Source organism: Anser anser, assembly GCF_964211835.1.
Source record: "Anser anser genome assembly, chromosome: 12".
Lineage (NCBI taxonomy): Eukaryota > Metazoa > Chordata > Aves > Anseriformes > Anatidae > Anser > Anser anser.
Genome location: NC_139733.1, coordinates 18,142,132 through 18,165,611, shown reverse-complemented (window position 1 = coordinate 18,165,611; position 23,480 = coordinate 18,142,132). Strand labels below are relative to the sequence as shown.

At 40.1% G+C, this 23,480-nt stretch overlaps 1 protein-coding gene across 1 annotated transcript in view; it reads left to right on the top strand.

Moving 5' to 3' along the window:
- Positions 1–1,221: 1,221 nt before the first annotated feature.
- Positions 1,222–23,480, top strand: part of SUCLG2 (succinate-CoA ligase GDP-forming subunit beta) — a 114,698-nt gene continuing 92,439 nt past the window's right edge. The window contains exon 1 of the mRNA XM_083795726.1: positions 1,222–1,407. Within this exon, the coding sequence (XP_083651852.1) occupies positions 1,324–1,407 (84 nt within the window). The 5' untranslated portion in view covers positions 1,222–1,323. The remainder of the gene's footprint in view (positions 1,408–23,480) is intronic.

The window sequence follows — 23,480 nt, the reverse complement described above, 5'->3', positions numbered from 1 at the left end:
TTTCCTAGCACCTCTGTTTTTATGAAATTGCAGATTTTTTTCTAATAGAAGTATAATTTATTTACTGATTAAATTCCAATAAAGATGTTCGGTCCTGATCTTTTTTTAAAAACACATTTAGGAATATAAGTCCTAAGCACTGACAGGAGCATTCTCCTTTGTTCCCACTGATGTCCTGGACTAGGAATAACTCTTGTTTATCCTACTATTTCATTACAAAACACTGAATAAATAATGATCAGCATAATGCCTTCATATAATGTTAAACTTTGCATTCTTCCATGTAGGTGAATTTAATTTGAACTGCTATAAAATTACAAGGGTATCTCATCTGCTGCTCATTTTTCACATTTTTTTTCAAACTATCATTGTTAATTGCCAACGTGCGTGAATTATTTAAAGTCAACTCTGCATTACTTATGGATGGATTATCCAGAGTGTGGATTAACTAGAAGCAGATACAGACAAGGCCATTTGACTCATGAGCTTGTTTGACATGCTACACCTGTGTCCATACCAGCCCCCGTGTCTTTCCAAACCGATGACAATGAGGTATTTTTCCAAACTTGTCTGCTGGGACTCACTTTCATGAAACCACAGCTCCGCCTGGGAGCTGTTCTGTGTTAGATTTTATAGCCAGATGATGAGACGCAAGCTACCAGGGCTCCGATTTTATGGACTGTCCTCCAGGAGGTCCAGAATTCAGTACCTCAGCTTCGGCGTTAACAAACAGGTTTTACCCGGGGGTGAAGAAGGAACTGAGGCACCTCTTGGAGTTCTGACCAAAGTACCTACTAAGAGTCAGCTGGACCGCAGCAGGGTCTATTAGGCCTTATTAGCATAAGTTAATTTACTATTCCCCATTAATCTTTTTAAAGTGCTTTTAATCATGAAAGAAGGGGAGCAGACAGGGCAGTACCTCAGCAGGTGACCACTTGCAACTGAGTATCAGCCCACACTACCCAGCTGCCCATCGCTCTCAGCCACTGCCTTCTCTACTTCTCCATCCTCCTTTTTCTCTTTCTTCTCCTTCTTCTTTCTCCTCCTCCAACCTCCCGCTCCGGCCCCGCACCGCTACTCCCAAGCTGCCAAGCACCAAGATGTCTTCCTCCCTCCCTCCCCGCGTCTCCTCACGGCCCCCCGCCCCTGTCGCCCCCTGTCCCCGTGGCCCGCGGGCACCCAGCCCCGCATCCCGCGCCCTGCCCGGCCCCTCTCCGCCCCTCCGGAGCCGTGAGGCGCCCCGGGGCCGAGCCGAGCTTCCGCCCGGGGACCGAGACAGGGCGGAGACAGCGGCGGCCGGGCGGGCACGCTGCGCGGCTTAAGATGGCGGCTCCCCTGGCCAAGCAGGCGGGGGCTGTGCTGCGGGACCTGGCCCTGCGATCCGCCCGCCTGCGGGGCGGCTTCCCGGTGAGTGAGGCCGGCCCCGGGGCGCCGAGGGAGGGCGGCGGGCACCGCACCCGGCGCGCTAGGAGCCTCTGCGGAAAGCGCCGTGCTCCCCGCCCCTCCAGCCGCTGCTCGCCGGCCACGGAAGCTGCTTCTCCTCGGTGCCCGGCGGGGGCTGCACCTCGCAGCCTCCCCGTCGGAGCGGGGCTCTGCCAAGCGAGCGCCCGTTGGCGGCCGGCGGGAGCAGGAGACCTTTGCTTTCCTCCTTTGCGCTCCCCAGGCTGCTGCTGGTCAGGTTTTGGCTGCCAGATGTGCTGAGCCTGAATCCACGCTGTGTCTGTAGGGCTGGAAATAAACAAATAAGTCCCCCTCTCTGGAACATGCCCTACGGGGTTGGGGCAAAGGGCTGTGGCCATGGCAATCCCCTCCTTGGTAGGGCGAGGTGGCCCCATGCCACCCTGCTCCTTGGGCAGATGAGGGTATCGGATCAGGGCTGTTTCCTTCAGACGGTCTTTGGAAGACTCTAGTGTGGCCTGTTGGTCCTGGGAATTTAGGAGGTACTTTCGCTTTCCATAACGCAAGTTTAGAGTGTATCAATGCTGCTTAACGTAATCCTTTTAATCGTTGCTTAGCACTGCTGCAGAATATTCCCTTCCCCTTCCTTAAAATTAAAAATAATTTAAGTATATTAGCAGCTGGAGTAGGTGACACCATGCCTGGAATACATCGTGTATCAAAACACGTGGCGGTGCCCCTCAGGTGGCAGCATCGCCGCGGGGTGTGCTGCTGGGCTGGCACGGGCTTTGCCTGGGTGGCCACAGGTGGGTGCTCGGCCGTCCTCGGGGGTCTGGGGTGAGCGGCCCTCCCGGTAGGGTGTGAAGGAGGGAGCTCCTCTGAGCGGTGGCAGGAGTTCTTTATTCACCGTGACCGCGGAACAGCAGAAATGCTGAAGATAAAATGAGATAACGTACATTTGAGATAGCTCTGGTGCCTTTGGCAACCAGCCTCTTTATTTTGTCCCTTTATCAGATCAGCAGCTGCACACGAGTTTACTCGGGTCCACGCTCCTGAGTGTAAGCGTTTTCCCGAAAGCAAAAGCCTCCTGAGCGAGCAGAGCTCATTCCTAGCCAGCTCTGCGCCACTGGTGCTGCTGCTGGGGTGCTCGTGTCTGCTGGCGTGGGGCAGCTGTCAGATAAAGCACTGTGCGGGGGTTGAGCATAACTCCTGATGTGCATCTTCCTTTGTGTGGATTATCTTTTAACCCAAGGGAAGTTAGCCAGCTCGGTTTTAAGTCTGAAATCTTTCATGCCCAGCTCTCCTTTTCCAACGGTGGGTGGAGTGTTTGGCGATTCAGTGCAATTGACTAGCTGATTTAGTGCAGGTCCATTTTGTTTATATGTGTATACACACGGAGTGTGTGTGTGTATTCATACACCTAAGTATGTATACAAACACGTAAATGCTTGTATATATACATTTAAATCTGCTTGCACTGATTAGCAATCCTGTCAGTCCCAACAATGTGTTTGGTGCTCCTGCATTACATGGTTGAAGATAGGTTTCTGCCATGACTACTTCGGTGCCTCTGACTGAAGTCAGAACCCAGTAAGGAACCTGGAGGTAACCTCTCTGGTTTTGTATGCGTCCTCACTGTTTCTGTAGGGCTGTGATCAGAGTGCCTTTGTAGGGCATATCAGCTCAGATTCTCAAGATCAGAAAGATACTAAGGTGGCCAACCTTTTAAAAGTTTTTGTGTGTTACTTATGAACCAGAGCTATTGACCTCGTATTATAAATGACATTTTATTGTTTCTGAATTTTGTCAGATAATAAGAGCATCTACCAAGATCTATGCTTTCCAATTAAACTGTTTTCAAAAACACAATTAATACTGTATGACAACAAATTGTTTTCTTAATTTCAAAGTAAAACATTTTTCCTGTAGAAAGCTCTTCATTTTGCAGTGTTGCATTACAGAGTTCCCATCTAAGTCGTCCGCTAAACTCTTCCATCTCAGACTTCAAAGTACAAACCTTACTCAAAGCGTACAATTCGAGTCCAGATTCTGTCGTGCTACAAAGTAGGATGAAGAATCAGAGTGAGAGAGGCTTGCCATTGAAAAAAATGTTCTAATTTGGATCATTCACTACTTTTTTCAGACCAGAAATTACACCAATACTTTTCTGCAGTTTTATGGTAAACAGATTAATTGTTTTGTCCTCAAGGCCTATCCCAGTGTTCTTTTCACAGTTAACGGTCCTCCATACAGCAAGGGTATCAGCAAGAAATAACAGGCTTAAACTTTTAAGTGTTTCTTCTGTGAGCGCGTACTTTATTTCACATTTTCCAAGCTCCAGTTGTGTGACAAGTTGTGCATTTGCTTAGTCAATTGTTGGTGAGCTGGTGCCAGGAGATGGTCATGTTCTTTTTGCATACTGAGGCAAGACAGTATTGCCTTGATTCGCAGTATAGATTTGCGGATCAGTTTTGTTTCTAATCCAGTGCCCTCTGTTCTCATAACCCTGTGTGAGTAGATGCCTGGTGAGATTTAAAATCTTTCCTCATAAGCCTGATGACTTATTATTGGCGTGGTGTTTGTACACTTTGTTGCAAAATTACTTATTTCAAAACTGTTGATGCTGTACATAGTTATAATGAAACTAAGTTTTGAGAAGTTTGGTTGTATGCTGTTGTAGTAACTGACATGAACAAACATTTTTCTGTGTAACTTTATATTAAGAGTAGAATAAATGATACTTGATCCTATCAAATGAAACATTTTATCATCTTTCGGCTTTGCCTTTGGCATTTTACCATTTTATAACTGTTAACTTTTTTTTTTTACTCCGTTTTACTTTTTATATTCTTGATAGGTTCAATTCTTTGTGCTCTTGGAGTTTAAATCTGACCAAGTGTTTCAAGAAGATAAAAGATAGATTTCAGTTGTCTGCAGTGCATGTGGACAAGCGTATTTAGACCTGCTCTTACTGGAGCAATATTTGTAAAGAGCTGTGACAAACGCTCCAGGGACCACTTTGCAGCAGAATTCAATCTTGTTGGCTAGCAACAAATAGGCTCCATTGAAGGCTGTTTATTTGAATGGGAGTTGGATTGGGCCCTTTGGGAGAATGCTGTGTTTTCAAAATAGCTTCAGATGCAGTGGATTTCAGCGATGAATATAAATAAGAAACAATTAAATCAGAATCATAACAAAATGCTTAAGGTAACTCCAGTTTTCTAGTATAGTGAGCGGATACAGCCAGCATTGTGCAACCCTATCCTAGTCTTCAAAACCGTCCTCTGTGCTACCGTAACATTTCCAAATTTCACGGATGTTGAAAATACGAAAATGAAATAAAAAGATAGGATGGAACAATATTCCTGTTTTAAAATCTGCTGAATTCTCTATAGGTTAAAAATGAGAAAGTAATTCACTGCAGATGCCTTCAGTTCTTAAACTTGAAAACCCATGAAGCCTCGTTAATGCTGAACAGAGGAAGTTCCGTCTTTGTTACGAAGGTATCAGCAGTAAGTAAAGTTAATGATCTTCCATGCAACGGAAAATATTATTGAAGTAACTTGCAGTTCATGACTTTAGAAGCTACTCCAGTGCCAGTATTCTTGCTCTCTTCCTGTATTTGTTAAGTTGTTAGAAGTTGCTTGAAAGTTCAAGTTCAGCCTGTTTTTCTATTCACCTTTACTTGGTTGACAACTTTGCTGTAATTTTTAAGGCTTTACATTCAGAGGCAGCAGTACGTGACCCTCAGACTTTCACAAATGGTTAGGTGTTTGGTTCAAGTATGTATAAGAAAAACATCTGCAAAGTCCTCTTCAAACTGTAGGCAAAACTGTAATGCCAAAGCAGAACAGAAGTTTGGCCTGCTTCTACCTGGCTCTTCTGTTAAACACGTGGTTATTGAAACCTTCTTGGGGATGGAAATGAAAAATGTAAATGTAATGTTAACACTGGTTTAATTTATCATTTTTTAAGTAACTTTGCACTTCATCTAAATATATTCAGGGGATAGGGCTAATTAGATAAAAAGGGACAGGCTTCATGAAAATGACATTGGGTTGAGAATTAGCTGGGACAGCTATGTTCTTAAACCTGGCTGTGGATAAGTAAATCCTTCCTCCCTACCTTCCATCTGAACTCCCAACCAGTTCATCTAAAGATACTCCTTACTGCGCTTGGGTATATTTAGGATTAATTAAAGTTTTTGCTATAAAAGCAAGTACTTTTTCATTGATTGGCCTCCTCAGGTACTAGTTAAGTGTCAGTAGACAAACTCTGTTTCCTTTGTAGGTGTCTGGTTTTCTTCTTTCTTCCTATTCTTCTCTTTCTCTGGAATATTGTCTGTGTGGCGGTTCTTTTTTTTTATATATATTTTGTCTTAAACAATAAGGTTGCTACGAGGAATGCAGGAAGATGATGAAATTCTTTGGGAATAGAGAAGAGTGAGATGAGTGTTAAGAAACCAAACATTCAGTGTTCCTAAAAGTAGATCACTTTTCCAATATATTTCCCTCTCTCTTGTTTTGAGTGTTCGTTTTCAGCAAAAGTTGGAAATTTAGTGCCTAGAGATATGATTCCTGCGCTGGTCTTGGAGGCTCACAGGTAGAGTTCTGGGATTACTTAACCCCTACTGATTTATTCTTTTTGTTGCAGTGGACTGCAATGAGTAATGACTAGCTCAGCTCATTATTGCCTCAGACAGTCCAATCTTTCCATGCATGTTTGAGACTATAATCTGCAGCTTTGAGCGTATACCCTAAGGATTTTGTTCAGAAAATTCCCTTCTTTAATTTTCTCTCCTGAGGAAGCCAGTTTCTAGCCATCTGTGTATCAGAGCTGTATGCTCATCTTCCACCTCAGCATTTTAATAAAATACAGGACACAGACAGAAATCATGTTATCGCTGCAGCTGATTATGACAGTAACTTGGAGAATGGTAATTAAACATTGATCCATAATTAATGGTGAGCTATTGATCTTAGTTTAACTAGATAACACAGTAGGTATAGGCGTCAAACTACACGGAGAAGTTGAGATTAAGTATTGTGAAGAAGTCTTTAGCAGCAGTAGTATGCTGTGCTGGTGAATAGATGCTGTTCAAGTCTCCATTGTTTGGATGTTACTTAGAACAGATTCTAAATTGTAAGCCAAAGCCCTACGCTGATATGGTAATGGAAATACGAAAATAAGAACCAAATGCTTGTGTTTCTGTGTGTGTCTTTGATTGTTTGTGACACCGAGCTGATAGTGATGTTCTTGTATGATTAATGGCTAAATGCTGATTTTGAGGGAATTGGAAAATAGGAATTATTGACTTACTTGTCACAACGCTTGTTTAATCCTCAGTTAAAATATACTGATAGCACACAATACACTTAGTAAATGAGAATTTTTCAGTATTGCTTTTATCTAAAAGGAGCCGGTTTGTTGAGCAGATTTTTTGCTCATGAATTTGCCCATGATTTTTTTCTTCCTGGTCTCTTTCTGCCTGCTCATAAGTTTCCTAGACTACAAGAGTCTGAATTCCAAAATTGAATTACCTTTTGTTTTAGTTCTGTAATGATCTGATTAGCGTATAAGCTTAGGAGCCAAACTCATAAGGCTCAAGGCGCTGTCCCTACTGGGGACAAATGTGGGTTGGGCTGTTTCACTTGAAAAGTTACATTTAAGAAAAGTACCTTTTTAATATTTTGTGAGTGCTTCATTATTATTCATTGTAACTGATTTACCTTGCACATTAGTGCTTGGTGACAGATCAATTTCAGTCCATCCTGTTTGTCTCTGATTTGTGCAGTGGTGCTTTATTGATTGGCCCTGGGGAGCAAAAGTAGTTTAAACTTGCCTCTATAATTTGTGTCTTTCTATAATTGATGATTTAGATTTTTGTTTTCTGCTTTTTGTAATAAAAAGGTGTAGATTTGTGGTGTTTACAAGTGAGGGACCAAGGGTTACGTGCATGTCTTTATCAGTTAAATTAGTTTGTACAAGAGACATTATTAATGTACAGCTTTGCAGTGTGCTTTATGGCTTTGTAGAGTGAACATCTCACTCATTTTATAAAGCTTCTGGTCATTTTGAGTTAATAATCTGGTTGTTTGTCTTAAGGCGGAAAAGACAATACTGACCTTCAGGATTCAGTGGGCATTAATTCAGTTTGGAGCAAGAGTTTTGTTTGTTTGATTACACTATAAATGGAAGGGTTTCATTTGTCTGAAAATGGATAGATATTTTGAGAGCATCAGTAGCAGCAACTTTAAACACCCATTCGTACGGTGTGCATTTAGAATACTTCTGGAGCAATAAGCAAACTCATGGGAGCAGTAACTGGGAAAGAAGAAAAATGGCAAGGTATTACAGGAGTAGATGGACTCTGAGGACTATAAGCAATGAGCAATAGTCTCAATTTGTGTCAGGAGGAGAGAGAATCACTCTTACTGTAGTTACGTTGCTTTGGAGCCAAACTCTCATGCACCTAAATTCTTTCTGAGATGCTGAAGTTTTGTAGGAATTGCAAGGAATGAAGAGTTAAGGGAGACTTTCTGGTCATGTTTGGTAGGATTGTCTGCTTGTTCAAGACTTTTGACTAAAAAATCTGGAGCTGCAAATTAAAAACCAAGCACAAATTACTAGTTGAACCTTTCACATCTCGCTTTTCTGAGATCTTCCTCTGAGGGATCCATGGGCAAAGGAACAGTTTGATTTGACAGCTCCTTATTTAGTGGCAGCCAGGAAAGCAGTTACTGCCTTGCAACAACAACAAAAAGTTGCTCCTATATAATATTGGTATGAAAGCATCTGGGAAATTACAGTTATGGGAAAGTTTACATATGCAAATTATAGATAAGTGATAGGTAAGATAAGATACAGATTTCTGTCTATGAAAAATATAGATGAAAGTGCTATTAAAAGCAACAGAGTACTTCTTACTATCAGCAGCTTACTTGCTTAGCTTTTTAAGGTCTGAAGATGGCATGAGAAATTTATTTGCACTTAAACTATTTGGCTTCTTCAACTCTGCCACTCCAAACACATGGGAAACAATGGATGTATTTAATTGAGTTTCTTTCATGCAGAGTTTCGGTCTGGATTTGTTTTTCAGTTAGATGGCTCAGATTGAAATAGTCTACAGCGATGCCATAAATTTAGAGGAACTGGCATTTAGAGCTTGCTTTGAACGTGGTGTGGAAGATGAGGTAAAGAACGCATGGGATGTGTGGGACCCAGCTGAGAGCCTGTGGGTCGGGATTAGTGGGGCAGGCTGGTGTTAGTGGCTGGGGCATTGCAAGACCACTGCTTAGCAGCTGGAGATTTGAGATGGAGCCAGGGGATGTCTTGCTTAGCATTGTGTCGTGGAGAAGCCTGGGGCTGGAAGGAGGAGGTGGGAGTTGCTGACCCCACGAAATTGGCATGTCTCTCCTCATCCCCTCGTGCAGAAGGCTCTCTGGGGGTCTCCTGGCCGGTTGCAGACTGGATTTCTGAATGCTATGTTCATTACTTTGCTTTCTGTTACGAGCAGCCACGTTGGATCGACGTTGGCTTTGCTGGTGACCTCCGTCGCTTAGTGCCTGATTAATGCTATCAGCTTGCAGGTAGGCCGTGTTTTTAAAGAGCTACTCGACGAACATGCCTCTGATGAAGGATTGCTCTCCCCTACTCCCTCGGCTCGCTGATTAGCTTTTATTGTATGCTGCGCTTCCCCATGTCTGAAAGTCTCAATCATTCCAAATGGCCAAGCGCAGGCGATGAACGCGCCTGCATTTCCAGAAGGCAAGAAATCAGAGATGGCTTTGTTTTAAAGATGACTTAAAATAGACTTTCACTTGCCTGGATTGTTTGATCAGCGGTGTTAGAAATGTAGAAATACACTTTAAGGTCAGAGTCTTTGATGATGAAGAGATAATGCTGCCCGTGGTGTCCCAAACTTGCTTTGAGATTTGAGGATGACAGCAAGGTGAATTTCCAGTGTGAATAATGAAAAAATATTAATAAAAAAAAAAGTGACCTGCAAAGTAAGGAAAAATGCTCATAACCTTTGGTTTTCTATTAAAAAACATACTTTCATTCATTATTCTGTGACAGGTTCTGCTTTCTCTGCAGCTGTGCCCCAGCAGCCAGAAGGCTGTCTTCCTCTTGCATGTTTGTTCCCTTACATTTCCTTCATATCAGTCTAAGTCAAGTTGTCTAATTAAAATCAAGTTGTTTTTTTTTTTTTTAACAATAAAAGGTGAAGCATTCTGATTTAACCAAAACCTGTGTACTAGTCATTTTTATGGTGCTTTCAGGTTAGAAATTGTTACGGATCATTCTGCACTAGTTTGCTAAACAAGGTATGACTTAGGCATGCAGTGAATCTGTTTGTATAGACACTTTTATATTTCTTTTTCTACCGTTGTGGACATTTGCATGTTTATTGCTTGGGAGTGTTACGCTGCTTAGTGCTCAAAGTCATAATCTTCTATGATGACATAATTAGGTAGCATGGAAATTACGATGATTTGGCTGCAAGTATCGAAGAGCTGGAACAAAAACTGTGATTATGTTTCGTATTTGTTTCTCAATGAGGAGAAGTAGAGCTCAGACTGTCTAAACTGACACCTTATTGGTGCTTTCCTTAAAATATCAGCGACTCCTAATGCATGAGAAAGTATTCTTCCAGGGCACAGAAGGCGTGAAAAGCTTTTTTGATGGATATGATTACTTAAGTCAGGAGTTCAGAAACGTTTCTGATCAACCTATTGACCATGCTTTGAGTTTCCTAATTATTCAGGAAGCTTAATTAGGAGGAGATGTACAAAAAATGCATATATCCTTATATCTCATGGTTGCTGGTAAAATATTTTCAGTTATTTTTTCTTAGTTATATTTAATATGTAAAGCACCTCTTCATAGTTGCATTCAAATATAATTTAAAACTTGTAAAAAATTAGGGAGTTAAACACTTCATAAGGTGAGAGCAGAAATATTAAATTTCCCCTTAAGATATTCAAAATAAATGAATATTTCTGATTTATGTGGAGAAGGTAGCGTGCTTCCCTTTCTGGATAAGTAATGCACATCACCAACAGTTATTTCATTTGCAAAGGTAGTTAGTATTTTCCAGGATGTTTTGCAACTGATCACCCAGTGGTATATGGCAGTAAGTTTATTTTCATCAGATACTTCAAAGCCCTTATTTTTCAGGTCTGGAATGAATGATTCTCCGAAAGCTTTGAAGTTTTAAATAAGCAAAATTGGCATAATTTGACTAAAATTAATTAGTAATGCAAAACAATGCTATTGATAGCTAGTACGTTGGCAAAAGGAGAAATTGAGTCCGTGAGTTCATATTCTTGGTTCTTTTACCCAAGCAAAGGCTCTGAAAATTGATTCCAGAAATGCAAAGTGTCTGCTTGTCTTTTGCATACATGGATGTACAAAGTTTGGTTAAAGAATTCAAGAGGCTTTTTTCAAATGTTTTCTGAAGTCAGCAGGGGGCATGTTCCCTACCTAGTGCACAGCTGTTTGCCCCTTTGACTGGTCTGTGGGCTTTGTGTTGTTGACATCCTGCTTCTTCTGTGGCCTTAAATGTGTAATTCAAACCCGAAAGTGTTTGTGTAATCTCGTAGAATAAGGAGCCTGCCATATTTAGGCTGTATTTTCAGACGTTGTTAATGATTCACTGCTCAGCTGAACTTTGGTGGGGTTTGAGCATACTCAGCTCTGCTCAGTCAGCCTTTAAATGCCAAGCAGGACGCATTGGAGAACTCGTGTCTAAAATATGCTGTCACTTAATTTGCTGCAACTTCTATTTTTGTGTTTGTATGTAAATAGAGGCCTTGATGCTCCCTTGTGTCGTGGTGCGGGATTGTCAAGGATTTGGCTGTGTCCTCCTTAATTCAGAGGTGAACCTGTGGCTGCCTCACTGGAACAACTGATGAACAGGCTGGCAAAGTACGGGAAATGGAGCAGTGAGGTCAGGGTCCGACTGCTTAAGAAGACATCCTTTCTGTCATCTCCTTTGGTATTTCTGAGTACTGCAGTCCTCAAAAAACCATATCCCCAGACATGCAGAATGATTGTCCAGGTGGTAGCTGCTAAAATCTGTCTTGTAGTGCACAAGGATGTGGGCTCAGATTCTGGTTTTCTGAGATAAGGAGAACAACGGTGACAGAAGGAGCTCAAGTCTGACCCTGTGCATGTTCCTGGTAGTTTACAATGGAGCTTAGTAGGTGGGAGAGTGTATTTACAGAATAGCTGTCAAAATCCCTGTGTGTAAGCAAGCTGCAAATAAGTCTATAAAGTATAATCATTACTGGAGGCTTTAAATCTGCAATGAGTGAAGGACTTGCTTCAAGTTCATTCTTGTCTCTGCTTCCTTGCATGAGAAGTAAACAGAGGGATAAATCAGAAAGCTGAGTTTATAAATGTGATTTAAAGGCACATTGGAGCAGAATTGTGTAGTTTCTTTCTTTCTTGAGCTAATGGCCCAAATGAGCTGTGCAGTGTAGGAACACCATACTGTGCTGCGGCATTTCTGAGGCAACGCAGAAGTTAAGCTTGGGATCGTTCAGTTTGCAGTGGGCGATTATAAAAGGACAAAAAGGCATGCAAGGTAAAAATCAAAAGAACATAAGACAGAAGGGTATAGAGAAAAATGTTTGGGAACCTTTGGACTAAAAAGGTTTCTTTTAGTAGAGAGCTATCAGGAACATTCAGGACAACTATTGAGGGAGATATTATGGTCTTGTTAAAATAACCATTTAGGGTTTTTTTTCCAGCCCAGAATGCATTTACTTAAAGGCTGGCAGAGCTTAAATATACCTTGCCATTTTGTCTGCAATACTGTGAGATATTCAGGACATAACTGAGATGCCTCTAAAACAAGAGGACTTCCTTTTTATGTATGTATTGTTATGACTTAGGTAAAATGGAATAGTACTTACCCAGGAACTTCTCCTTTTCAGATCCAATCCATTTGGCTTTATAAATCCAAGTTTCAAAATGGTGAATAATACGTGAGCTAGTTTGGTGCTGTTTTTTGGAGTCCGTCTCTATTTGTGGCTTATGTTAGAGTGCAGCAAAAAAATTCTGTTCTGGGTTGGGGCTGCTGTGGAAAGATTCAGGAGGTGGGTTTGAAGGAAGGAGCTGGATAAGGTAAAGAAAGCCTTGACAGCAGGCAGCCACTTCGGAACTGATGGACACACTCCTGATGTTCCTCCTGTGTGTGATTAAATGATTACAGATTGACAGATACTGGTTTTTCACTCAAGAAAAAAGTCACTACAAGCAAATAATATTTTATTAATTTAGGAACTATTTGCATCATATTCTTAAGGAGAAACTACACATGCCTTCCCCCCCCCCCCCCCCCCCCCCGCCGGAGGAATTGCTTTGGAAGCTGAGTAGCTCCTTCTGTTTGCAGGGCCATACTGCACTGCACTACATCTGCACCTGGACAATCTTCCACTACACTGTTCCTGGAGGTGGGTTAGAAATTTATTAGTAGCAGGAAAAAAAAAAAGGTGCCACAGGTGATCGTGTGGAAAACACAAGGCACTGTATTCTTTGGAGTGCCTAATCTGTGTCCTTCAAACTGTGCCCTACAGAGCTCAGTAGTGCTGAGCTCATGGTATATAGCAGGGGGTTTCCCAAACGGAAACTAGTCTGCTAGAGCAGACTTGGGTTAGAAAATGCCTCTGCAAGAGGTTGTAAAGCACAGCAGTTTGTGTGCCTCCCCTGTGCTCTCCCCTGGGCTCACGAGGTTCAGGATCTCAGGGCATGAGTTCCCATGCATATGAAGCTTTGTGCTGCAGCAGGAGGTTTTTAGGTCCGTACAGTCCTGGAATTGTACCCATTTCTGAGATGATCATGACCATTCGCTCTACCAGGCTTTCATTGTTCCTTTACATAGCATGCAGTACGTTCTGTTTTAATTTGTTTTGAAGTAAGTCAGCCACGCATTATAATGCTTTATGGAACTTGTCAATACTGCTTGTGTACCTGTCTAATAAGACTTCAATAAGTTAGCATAATTATTAAACAAACAAATTCTCATTCTGTTAGTAATTGGTGACTGCCTGTTTCTCAACAGGCAAGTGAAGTCAGCCGGAGTTTATTAGTTTCTGGCAAGTCTTGTTATCTACAGGCAGGTAACCTGTACTTTATATCCTTGCCTTGTTACGTCCCATTGGAATAATCACTGTTGCCCGGCGATGGAAGAAAAGGTAGATTTCCGTAACTAAAACAGATAGGGTGACTGAATATATCTTCTGTAGCTTTTCAGTTAAAATAGCTTCAGTTTCTCAATTTGATGTTACTCGTTCAGGAAAGCTCTTCCCTTTATTTCTTTGGTGTTTGTCACCATCTTGATGTTTCACGCTGGGATGCGCTGTGATTCCTGCCTCCCTATCTCTGGTTTGCAGCGGCTCCTATTAAAAGAACCTTGCAACTTGACAAGAGAAATTGGCTTTTCCGTGAACTATGTGGAAATCTTCAGGGGAAGATTTAACTAAGTGCTTTGTTTTGATTGCATGAGCTAGGATTAAAATGATGACAGTAACGCCTAATGTAACAATAAAAAATCCTGTTTAAAACCATAGACGTCTGAACTATAGGTTTTCTGAAGTGTTACTCTTCTCTACAATGAACTGTGCAGTGAATTTGAGTAACTGCTTCAGGAGACGTGCAGTTGAGTTCAGGAGGCATGCATGTAGTTTCATGTTCTTCCCAGACTTGGCTTGCAGGAGGTGGTGCAAGTGATGTCCCTGCTCCTTGGGGACAAGGGCAGGCCGCTCTCAAAAAGCGTCCTCCTGTCCCCAGTGCCATGCTCCTGCTGCATCCCTTCCATGGCTCTATACTTTGCCTGGGGCATTGGTTCACGGAGCAAAGTGGGCAGCAAAGGAAGCCTACTGCTGGATTTTCTCCTCTTCAGGCACAGGTGGGAGGGCGCAGGAGCTGCTGGTCCCAGGGCTGCTGAGCAGAAATGGGAAAGTGCAGCCTTGCAGTAGCAAGCACCTTGGCTTCTCTGTTTCAAGAAATACATGGATGTTACAGGCTGCTATAGGGGCAGTACGGCTGTGTGAGCAGCATAGGGGAGAGCAGTGAAGTCTACACTGATGTCAGCTTGGGTTGGAAAACTGCACGAGGCAGAAAGGTGTAGAAGGTGTAACACAGCACTGGTTTTCTTGGCTTGCAGGAGCACGCAGGGAGCAATTGTTTGATTGCTGAAGTGTGCTGTTATTTAAATGTCACTAAACTGCCTATGGATTGAGCTGATACACTTCTTCGGTGTAAGCATGACTTAAGGGCGGATTAGTGCTTTCAGAGACTACAGAATGCTCAGTTTTGAATAAGCTCTTTTGGGTAATTGAAAAACGATATTAAGGCAATGCTGGGCAAAGATTTTCTGAAATAGGATTTAACTTCAGGCTTTGCTATCAAGATTTATTCACTCAAGGTAGCAACTTTTCACTAATACGGGCGTTTAAGTTGCCTGTTTCACTATTTGGAAGCTTTAAATTTGCTTACTTAAATAGAACTTAAAATTTTGAAACTCTTGGCCATGCTCTCAACTGTTTGTGTGAGTCTCATTTTTGTAAACAATTTACCAGTTGAAGTTGTAATAATATTAACTTCTTTAGTATAGGTTTTATAACCAAGCCACCAATTTTTCTACTTTCTTCTTGTGCATACAAAGACAATTACCTAATTATTTAACATAAACACCTTGCTTCAATGAGTCATAGAGCTGTTAGGAGTAGCCAGAATTATCCGGAACGGGCTACCTAGCTTTACTAAACAATGATGTGGTGGCGTATTTCGTGACTAAAGGTTGGACTAGATGATCTTAAAGGTCTTTCCCAACCTGTATAATTCTACAATTTCATGATTTCTTTTAATTATTTTTTTAATTGGAATTTGCATCACATAAGCCTTAATTGCAGCAACAGATCTCACTCTGAAAAACGAGTGCACGGTTCAGTGGTAGAAAACAGTAAATTGTCCCTGGAGTTTATTGATCAAAATGGCTACAGCATTTTGATTAAAGAACTTGGAAATGTGGTCTCTATTTTCCTCTCTTCTTATGAGACTGAAGCCTACTGCATTTTACTGAGCCAGGTGCCTTGTGTGGTCTGTTCTGAGAGGTAAATTAGGGCCCTAAAGCCCTCTAACTGTGAACTGGAGTTAGTGTGGTGCCTTTGTTCTGACTCAGTTCAAGTGAGTTCCCATTCATATGGAAAAACAGGGGGCGGGGGGAAGCTTCACTCTTGAAAGGTCTTCTGCTCTACCTGTGGGAGATTTTAAACAACAGTACTTAAGATTGTTTACGGTGTTTTGATACGCATTTTAACAAGAAATAAGCAATTCCTAAATGCTGTGGAGAAAAGTATGGGTAGTGTTTTTGTCAGGAAAATATTCAAGGCTTTGTCCTGAAGGATAAAATTAATTGCATGACTTAGCAAATAAATAAATCTCAGAAGCCTAGATAGACATTTTGATCAAAATGCCCAGTGTTGGGTGAAGTTGCTTGTCTCTGCTGAGACCAGTCTAAAGTCAGCAATCTGGGATGCAGGTGGAAGATTGGTTCCTCTCCAGCTTTTAAATAAGATGGTCTAGGTGCCAGCTCCTGGTTTAGAAGTTTGAAATACTTGGTTTGTAGTAGCTAAGAGGATATTCCCTGGGAAGGACATTCTTCATCCTCTTTTTTGTAATATACACCTAGCTCTGTGGCATTAGTTGCCTTTGGACAGAAGAGGATACGTGGTTTGACGTGAGATGGCAGACCTTAACGACAATCACTCTTACCATGAGTCTTTCCATTTTCTTTCGTACTTGAAATATTTGATCTTGTACAGAACAAAGAGGAGTAATTTCCGTATGTTTGCATTTTGTGACTCATGTTTGTGGTAAACTCTCTGTTCAATGTACTGCGCTTTATCTAAATTTTTGTTTCTTGTCAGACCAACTCTACTAATAGTTATTTTTTACATCAGCACTACCAGCGAATGTAAATAAGAGTTTGTTTATTTTCAGTGTGTTATGTGGTATATTTGAAGTATACGGTCTAGTAAGATGTACTGGTATCTGAGCTGGTTTGTCAAATGTCCCCCCCCTTAGTTGTATTTCTGATGCTCCTTTTTGATAGGAACTTCTGCTACAGCTTTGTCAATTACAACAGTTGTATGCCAATAAATATAATAAGTTTATTTCTTATATTGATGACCGATATGCTGTTTCATTATTGTCATCTTTGTGTATCTGTTTTCTTTCATATGAGCTTGGAATTGTATTCTAGGTCAGAGCACAAAAATCAAATAAATTGGAATGCTGTAGAACGTCTTGGGTAAGCAAATACATTTTTGGTTAGGTGCTTTTATTTTAGGTAATGTATCTTAAATACCTTTTATTTTTGCTATAGGATTCATCGGAAAGACTTCCCCATAAGCACTCCAGTTTTGCTCCCCACTTGACACATCTAGTATAACAGTTACAAGATAATCCATAGTTAGACACTTGTAAATTATATGTCAAATGTATATAGTATCATCTATCCAGAGATAATTTGCATTGACAGAGCTGTTTTATACTGGCCCAGGATCTATTAATTAGCACAGCTACATTACTTCAGTGGAGGAGCAGAGGAAGAAGAAAGTAATCTGCATTTATCTGACCAGTTTCTGCGTCAGGTGCTTTTAAGAGGTCCATTTCTGTTTCATGTTGTTAATACGGGCTTTCATCATGAATGAAAAGGGGATGTTGGATGTCACTGAAGTATGCCTTGCTTTTAACATTGGTGCAATAACATACATTAAGCTAGGTTAATGTAAACAGTAGAGTTGCTCAAATTATATAGTCGTGTCAAGGGATATTCAATTATCGCAGAAACCTGCTGAGTGGTGATTTTGTTATTTTTTAATAGTGCTGATTGTATTTGGCATTTTCCAAAAGTACATGATTTGGCCTGAAAAGATGTGCTAAGAACTATGTCTTTGAGTTTGTTTTTTTTTTCTAGAGAAATTGTCTGAACTTGATCACTGAACTCGATGTGGGAAGGTACTTAATGTAAATGTTTAGCCAATATAATGCCATGTGGGATTAGGTATGAAATAGCACAAATTTTTTTTAAATAAATTTATTGGCCTCACCAGGGAGGCAAGGGAGTAAAAAAAAAAAAAAAAAAACCTACAAAAACCATTATATGGGTTCAGATAAGGAAGAAATTGCATAGTCTAGTTTGATGCATTTTGCTTTGCTGATGCTTTTCTTGTTCTGTGGATACATGGGACATTTATTTCTGAGCAGAGTTCGCCTAAGTAGTGAACATGCAACTTGCACATTTTTTGGTGAATACAAAGACAGCTTCTCCTGTTATTTTTAAAAACAAAAAAAAAAAAAAGAGAAAGCCACACATACACAATCAGGCACTCAAAGGACAAAAGGACATCTCCTGGGTCACCTGAAAGATGTTGCACATCACAGTACCTAACATTGCATATTATATATATATGGACAAAGGTATCTCTGTTGTAGTTCATCTCCACTTTAACTATCTTACGTAATTCAGTGCATATTATTCAAATAATGCAAATTGTTTTTTCTTGCCAGCTCCAGAAATGGCAAACTGAGTAGCAGAAGAATCTAGTCTGACTGCTCTCCAAATACATTACTCATGTAGGGTCCTGAGCATTTCATATAAAACAAACCCAAACAAACAAACTGGTGTAAAATAAGAGATTATGCAGGTTATGGGAACAATCAATTTTTGTTGTAGCAGTAGTCAATAAACCATTACAATGTTAAACACCTTGTCTTATAAGGTGGTCAAGAGAAGACATTTAACTTCTTTATATGCCTGCGTCACTGATTTTGGTAGCATGTACATATGTGATTGGACCAAACTCATGTTATCTATGTGTGTAAAGAAGTAACTGAACAGAAGGCTTGTTGAGAACAAAATTGAGAACAATACTCAATTACTAGTAACAGTGCTTTCAACATCCTCATCTGTTTCTACACCGTTGGTCTACCCTATTGTGAATCTGACTAGTAGCAAAAATCTGGGAAGGTGGAGAGGGAAATGGAGTTTGGAGGGGAACCCCAAATACGAATCCCCAGTGCTTGTAGAAAATGCTAAATAAATCCATCCAGCAGGAGAGAACCCAGTGTGAAACTTGTACTTGATCAAATATTTCTGTCTTCATCTTACTTCATTTTATTGTTCAGTTGAGGCCTTTGATCCCACTTATTTTAGTTCTGGGGTTTTTGATGCTGTTGTCAGGCTCTAAGAAGAATGTTATCAGTTGTAACAGAGACCCATTTAAATGTATTAATCTCTTTGATAAACACTTATATTAGAAATGTAATCTTTAAGAATTACCTTACTAGGAAGAGTTTAATTCATCTTTAAAACTTTCTAAAATTATTTAAAATCATAAATCATATAAAAAATATGTGTAGCAGTACTGACTTTTTCTTATTTTCATAAACGCATTTTTAATGTTCATTTGCTTCTGCCTGTGATTAAAACAAAAGAAGAAACACCCTTTCAACTTACCTGGCATATATAATACTCAAACTAGTGTTTATCTCCATCTATACTGTGTATATAAACAGACAACATACATAGAAAGCTCATATAAAAGCTATTTTTGTCAGTATGAAATGTCTTGGAAGTTTTCAGTAGAACTATGGATGTTACTTACTTTGTCCTTTCAATAAGAACTTGCTTTTAAATGACTGAAACCCTTAGTTTGAATTCTTCTTTGTTCCGCTCTGAAAACATATTGTCTGGATTTTCAGTTCTTTAATTTAGGCTCACTGGAGTGACTTAGTTTTTTTAAATAGAAATTGTAGTTAACATGCAGAGAAGTAAAAATGTCAGTTAAAAAATGGCTGGGGGAAAGGGTTGATTACAGCTGCCCAGAGAAGAGTAGGTCTGGGAAACAGCTTTCTTCCAAAACTTTGTAGACTCTTGTTTAGGCTGTCTTTAAGGCAGTGCCTTTGTGCAGTAGCTGTTACTGTCAGCTGGGTATAGACTGGGTATATATTTCTATGTTGGATGCATGGAAATTTATGATGCCCAAGAAGCTTAAAGTATTTCAAGGACATCTCGAATTCTTGTGACTGCTTGGTGTAAATGTATTTGAGAGGGGCGAGAACTTCATCTGGCAAGGATTTTTCAAGATTCTTGTACTGATTTCTTTTTATTGCTGTCCCTCTTAAATCTTTCAGACATTTATTGCAATGAAAACATCTTTGAACTCAGAATTAGTTCAGGGAATCATCTGCTTACTCACATTTCTAACATCTTACAGTCATTTTTTTGTGCGTGCCTTAAGCTTTAAACGCATAAGTTTACAGCTGTTTTGTGTTTTCAAGATAGTCTTGGAAGAGTAGTCATCTTCAGATTCAAGGCTTTTGCGTTTTCATCTCTTATAACTGCTTTATTTTGCCCACTCTTCTCAAGACATATGGTATGTATGCTGCAAGGGCTTTAAAGCATTTTTTTTTTTTTTAAATTCCTTGCACTTCAGAGCTTCTAATACAAACTTTGTTGGTTTCTTCAATGCATTGTGCTCTGTTATGCAGCGGTAGGCTGTACTAACTCATTTTATCAAGTGCCTCTTTCACAACCAGGAGTTTCTTTTGTCAGAAGCCTTGATAGAAAGTCTTCAGTTGGCCTTCAGGAAGATGGTCTCTCTAAGAACCATAAAATACAGGAAGATGGGAAAAAATATACATCCTTACTAACCTTATGTTTGCTGGCTTCTCCGTACCAAAGTTTTATGGCCAAATTTTTTTGTCACCTTTAGGACTGCTTTGCTAATTCTTTCAAATGAATTTTGCTCTTACTTATGACAGCGTTCCTCAAACCTGTCTGTTTCATTATTTCCAGAAGAAATGTTCCCATGGTTTCTTAACTTTACCGAATTTTTGTACATGAACAGACTTCCGTATGCATGCGTGTTTGTATATGTAACATAATTTTTAATGTCTCAGCAATGATTTTGAGAGAATCCCTGTGGAGCACTGAGTTATATTAATTTTACACCTGGAGAATGTGTACCTGCACCACGAGCTTCTGTAACACACCAGGAGCGTGGCAGAGACCAGAGCTGCTTGCAGGATCCTGCTGGAGCTGTTGGACTCGGCAGATGGGCTTTCTTCATAAAGCAAACAGAGCTTCGGCTGCTTTCCTGCTCCGTTACCTGTCAAATGTTTTGAGTTATCACTGGTGGCCTTCGTTAGGCGGTGACCCTTTGCAGTCTGTAGTATAGAATGAAGTCCTTCGGAGATTTTTATCGTTTAAAACTTGCTGGTTTGAGCTAACACCAAAGGTGTCAGCTGATGCACAGTGCTGTATCGCAAGCTCCTAACTATTTAATCCCTATCCAAGCAGAAAATTTGAAAACAAATTGTGTTGAAATACTTTTGTAAAGTAACAGCAAGACAAGTCTGCCCCCAAAATAAAATTGAGTAATTTCTTTAGGTTTATCTGATTTACATCAGCTGAATAACATACCTGTGTGAAACTAAGATTTATTGTTCTACGTGGTGAAAAACAGCTTACTTCTGAAGACTTGTTCTTAAATTATAAACAGAGTCATCAAAATTTTTGTGGTCCTATGAGAAATACAAGATTGCGTAACACAAAAATAACTGAATTTATAAGACTTACAAATAAAAGTAAGAAGTGCTGTCAAGCTCAGTGTAGACTTATTCTGTTTCAAATCTTCCAACTTCTAACTAAGGAGAATTGGCCTTTCTTGTGGGAAGTACAGGTACAGAATTTGAATATAATTGATTATTTAAATCAAGATTTCTTCCTTTCAGATTTAAATTAGAATTGTTGATTTGGTTTATTTTTAATTCTAATTTGAGTTGATTATAGTTAGGGGTGTGGTTTTTTAATTTTAATTTTCTTCCCTGAGCCCTGAAAGTCAGATCTGAAAATATTGGAGATGTGCATTTTTTCCTCCTTCCTCCTCTCCCTCCCTTTGCAAGCATGGTTGGCTTGATGGCTGTTGGGTTGTTCTTTCTTTTGCTGCTTCTTACAGCTGAAAGAGGGGGCCTTTGCAGATGTCTCTTAGTCTCATGGCAGTGCTCAAATAACGCATCGGTAGACTCCTGTGGCTGACTGTACAGGTCCAGATACATGAAATGATAGGTGCTCTCAGATGATGCTTCTCTTCAGTGTGTGTGTACATGTGGATTATGTGTGGGGATTAGTAATGCTGTGTGCTGAAATCCTTATTATTACAATGCTGTTGTAGTCTTCAGAGAAATGGTGAAAAAGAGAAGGTTAATGATTGTCATGGTTAAAAAATGGTGTTTTTGCCAGTCGCACTCAAAGCTTTTCAGTAGATTGACAGAAACTATGGGTTTGCGGTATCAACTTTTGGTTGGAATTCCTTGTCCCGTTTCTGGGTAAGGCTGGAATTGACCTTCAGGGCTCCTCTCGGCTCCTCATTGTTACTCCCTTGTGGAAGTGATCATCAAGTGATAGCTCCTGGAGCCTAACACGGGCTATAGGGAAATACAGACTAAAAGTGCATTTTAGTTTGTATTTTATACAATGTATTTTGTATTTCCTTTATGTCTTAATCTTATGTTATGTTTCAAACCAAGCAGAGCAGACAGAGGTTTGCTTTTGTTACAGTGCAGCATTTAAAATTCTAGTATTGTGATAAAGGGCATGCATTATTGAAAGGCTTCAGCAGGGAGGCTTTTGTTTTCGGTATAAAGTTTCATTAGGATACTATTTTTTATCATGCTGTTAGAGATGAAAGTATTAGTGTAGTAAATAATCCCCTTTGTCTGACGTTTCTGAATATGCAGTGCTAACTTGCATACTGTGCTCCTTAACTTCGGGAGGAACCGAGGGCTGATTCTGGGCTCTCTGCCAGTAGGCCAACAGTTTGCCTCTCCATGTGGGATGGGCATCTTTTGCTGGCATAAGTTGTGATTTTGCCATTGCCAGGAGTCAGTGACACCTTTCAGAGTAATTTCTTGGAATTGCTAGTAGAGGGGCTCACCGGTCCAGAGGGATATCTAAAATACAGATGTACTTTGATCTGTTAGGTCTATGCAAACATAAACTATTTGTTGTGGAATTCATATTATTATCAAGAAATAGTACTTCCAGAGGTGTGTTTTTAACATCTTCAGGGGAAAAAAAGTTTGTTATTGAGACTAAAAAATAAACAAAAAAAAAAACTTAAACCCACGTTACTTCAAATGTTTTTTCAGAGCTGGGCCTAAGGTATCTGTTGTACTTGTTGCTGAATTTAAACCAACAGATTGTAATTGTTGGTTTAAATTCAGCAACAGAACTGTATGTGAAGTTAACAGGGTGTTAACAGCTCCTTAATTCTTGCTTTTATCTGTAACGAGTCATCCCCTGTGGAGAAAGTGTACTTTAAATCGTTCAGTAATGAACCAGCGATGTCCAGAGTGTCAATGGTTTAACCTCTGAAACTAGCAAATATAATGTGTGTGGGTATAACTCTGCCTTATCTTTGTATCCACGATAAATATTTCTGTATGCAGAAACATCTAAGCTCGTGTGTTGAGAATTCCCACCATCAGGAATGGTGTAAATTGTTCTCCAGTTGTTGGCCTCACGTGGCTGGCATGGTTGTAATGGCTTCTTCAACAAGATGTACTTACGACCAGCCAAGCATAAGTAACAGACCACTGATAATACATACATGTTGTTTAATACAGGGTGATGGTAATTCCATGTTGTTTTTCTTCCCGGAGATGCTGCAAAATATGCATAGAATAAGTAGAACCATTTTTATAATGAGAATTTTTGTAAGATTGAGTGTAAATAAAGGTATTTGATATGAAAAAAAAATTGTTTTAAGGTAATGGTCTTCTAATACAATCTTTATTGTACAGACTAACATAAAACCATAAATAAATATTACTGTTCAAATGAAGTTTGCCAATCTTTGTTGATATTAAATGCAAGACATTTTATTTCTAGCAGAGATCACCAGTGACCCTTGTGTGGCTTAAAATCTCTGTAGCTTTCAGAATACTTTGAATGCATAAATATTAAGAAAATGCTTTTAAGGGAATTGATGTGTATTCTACCT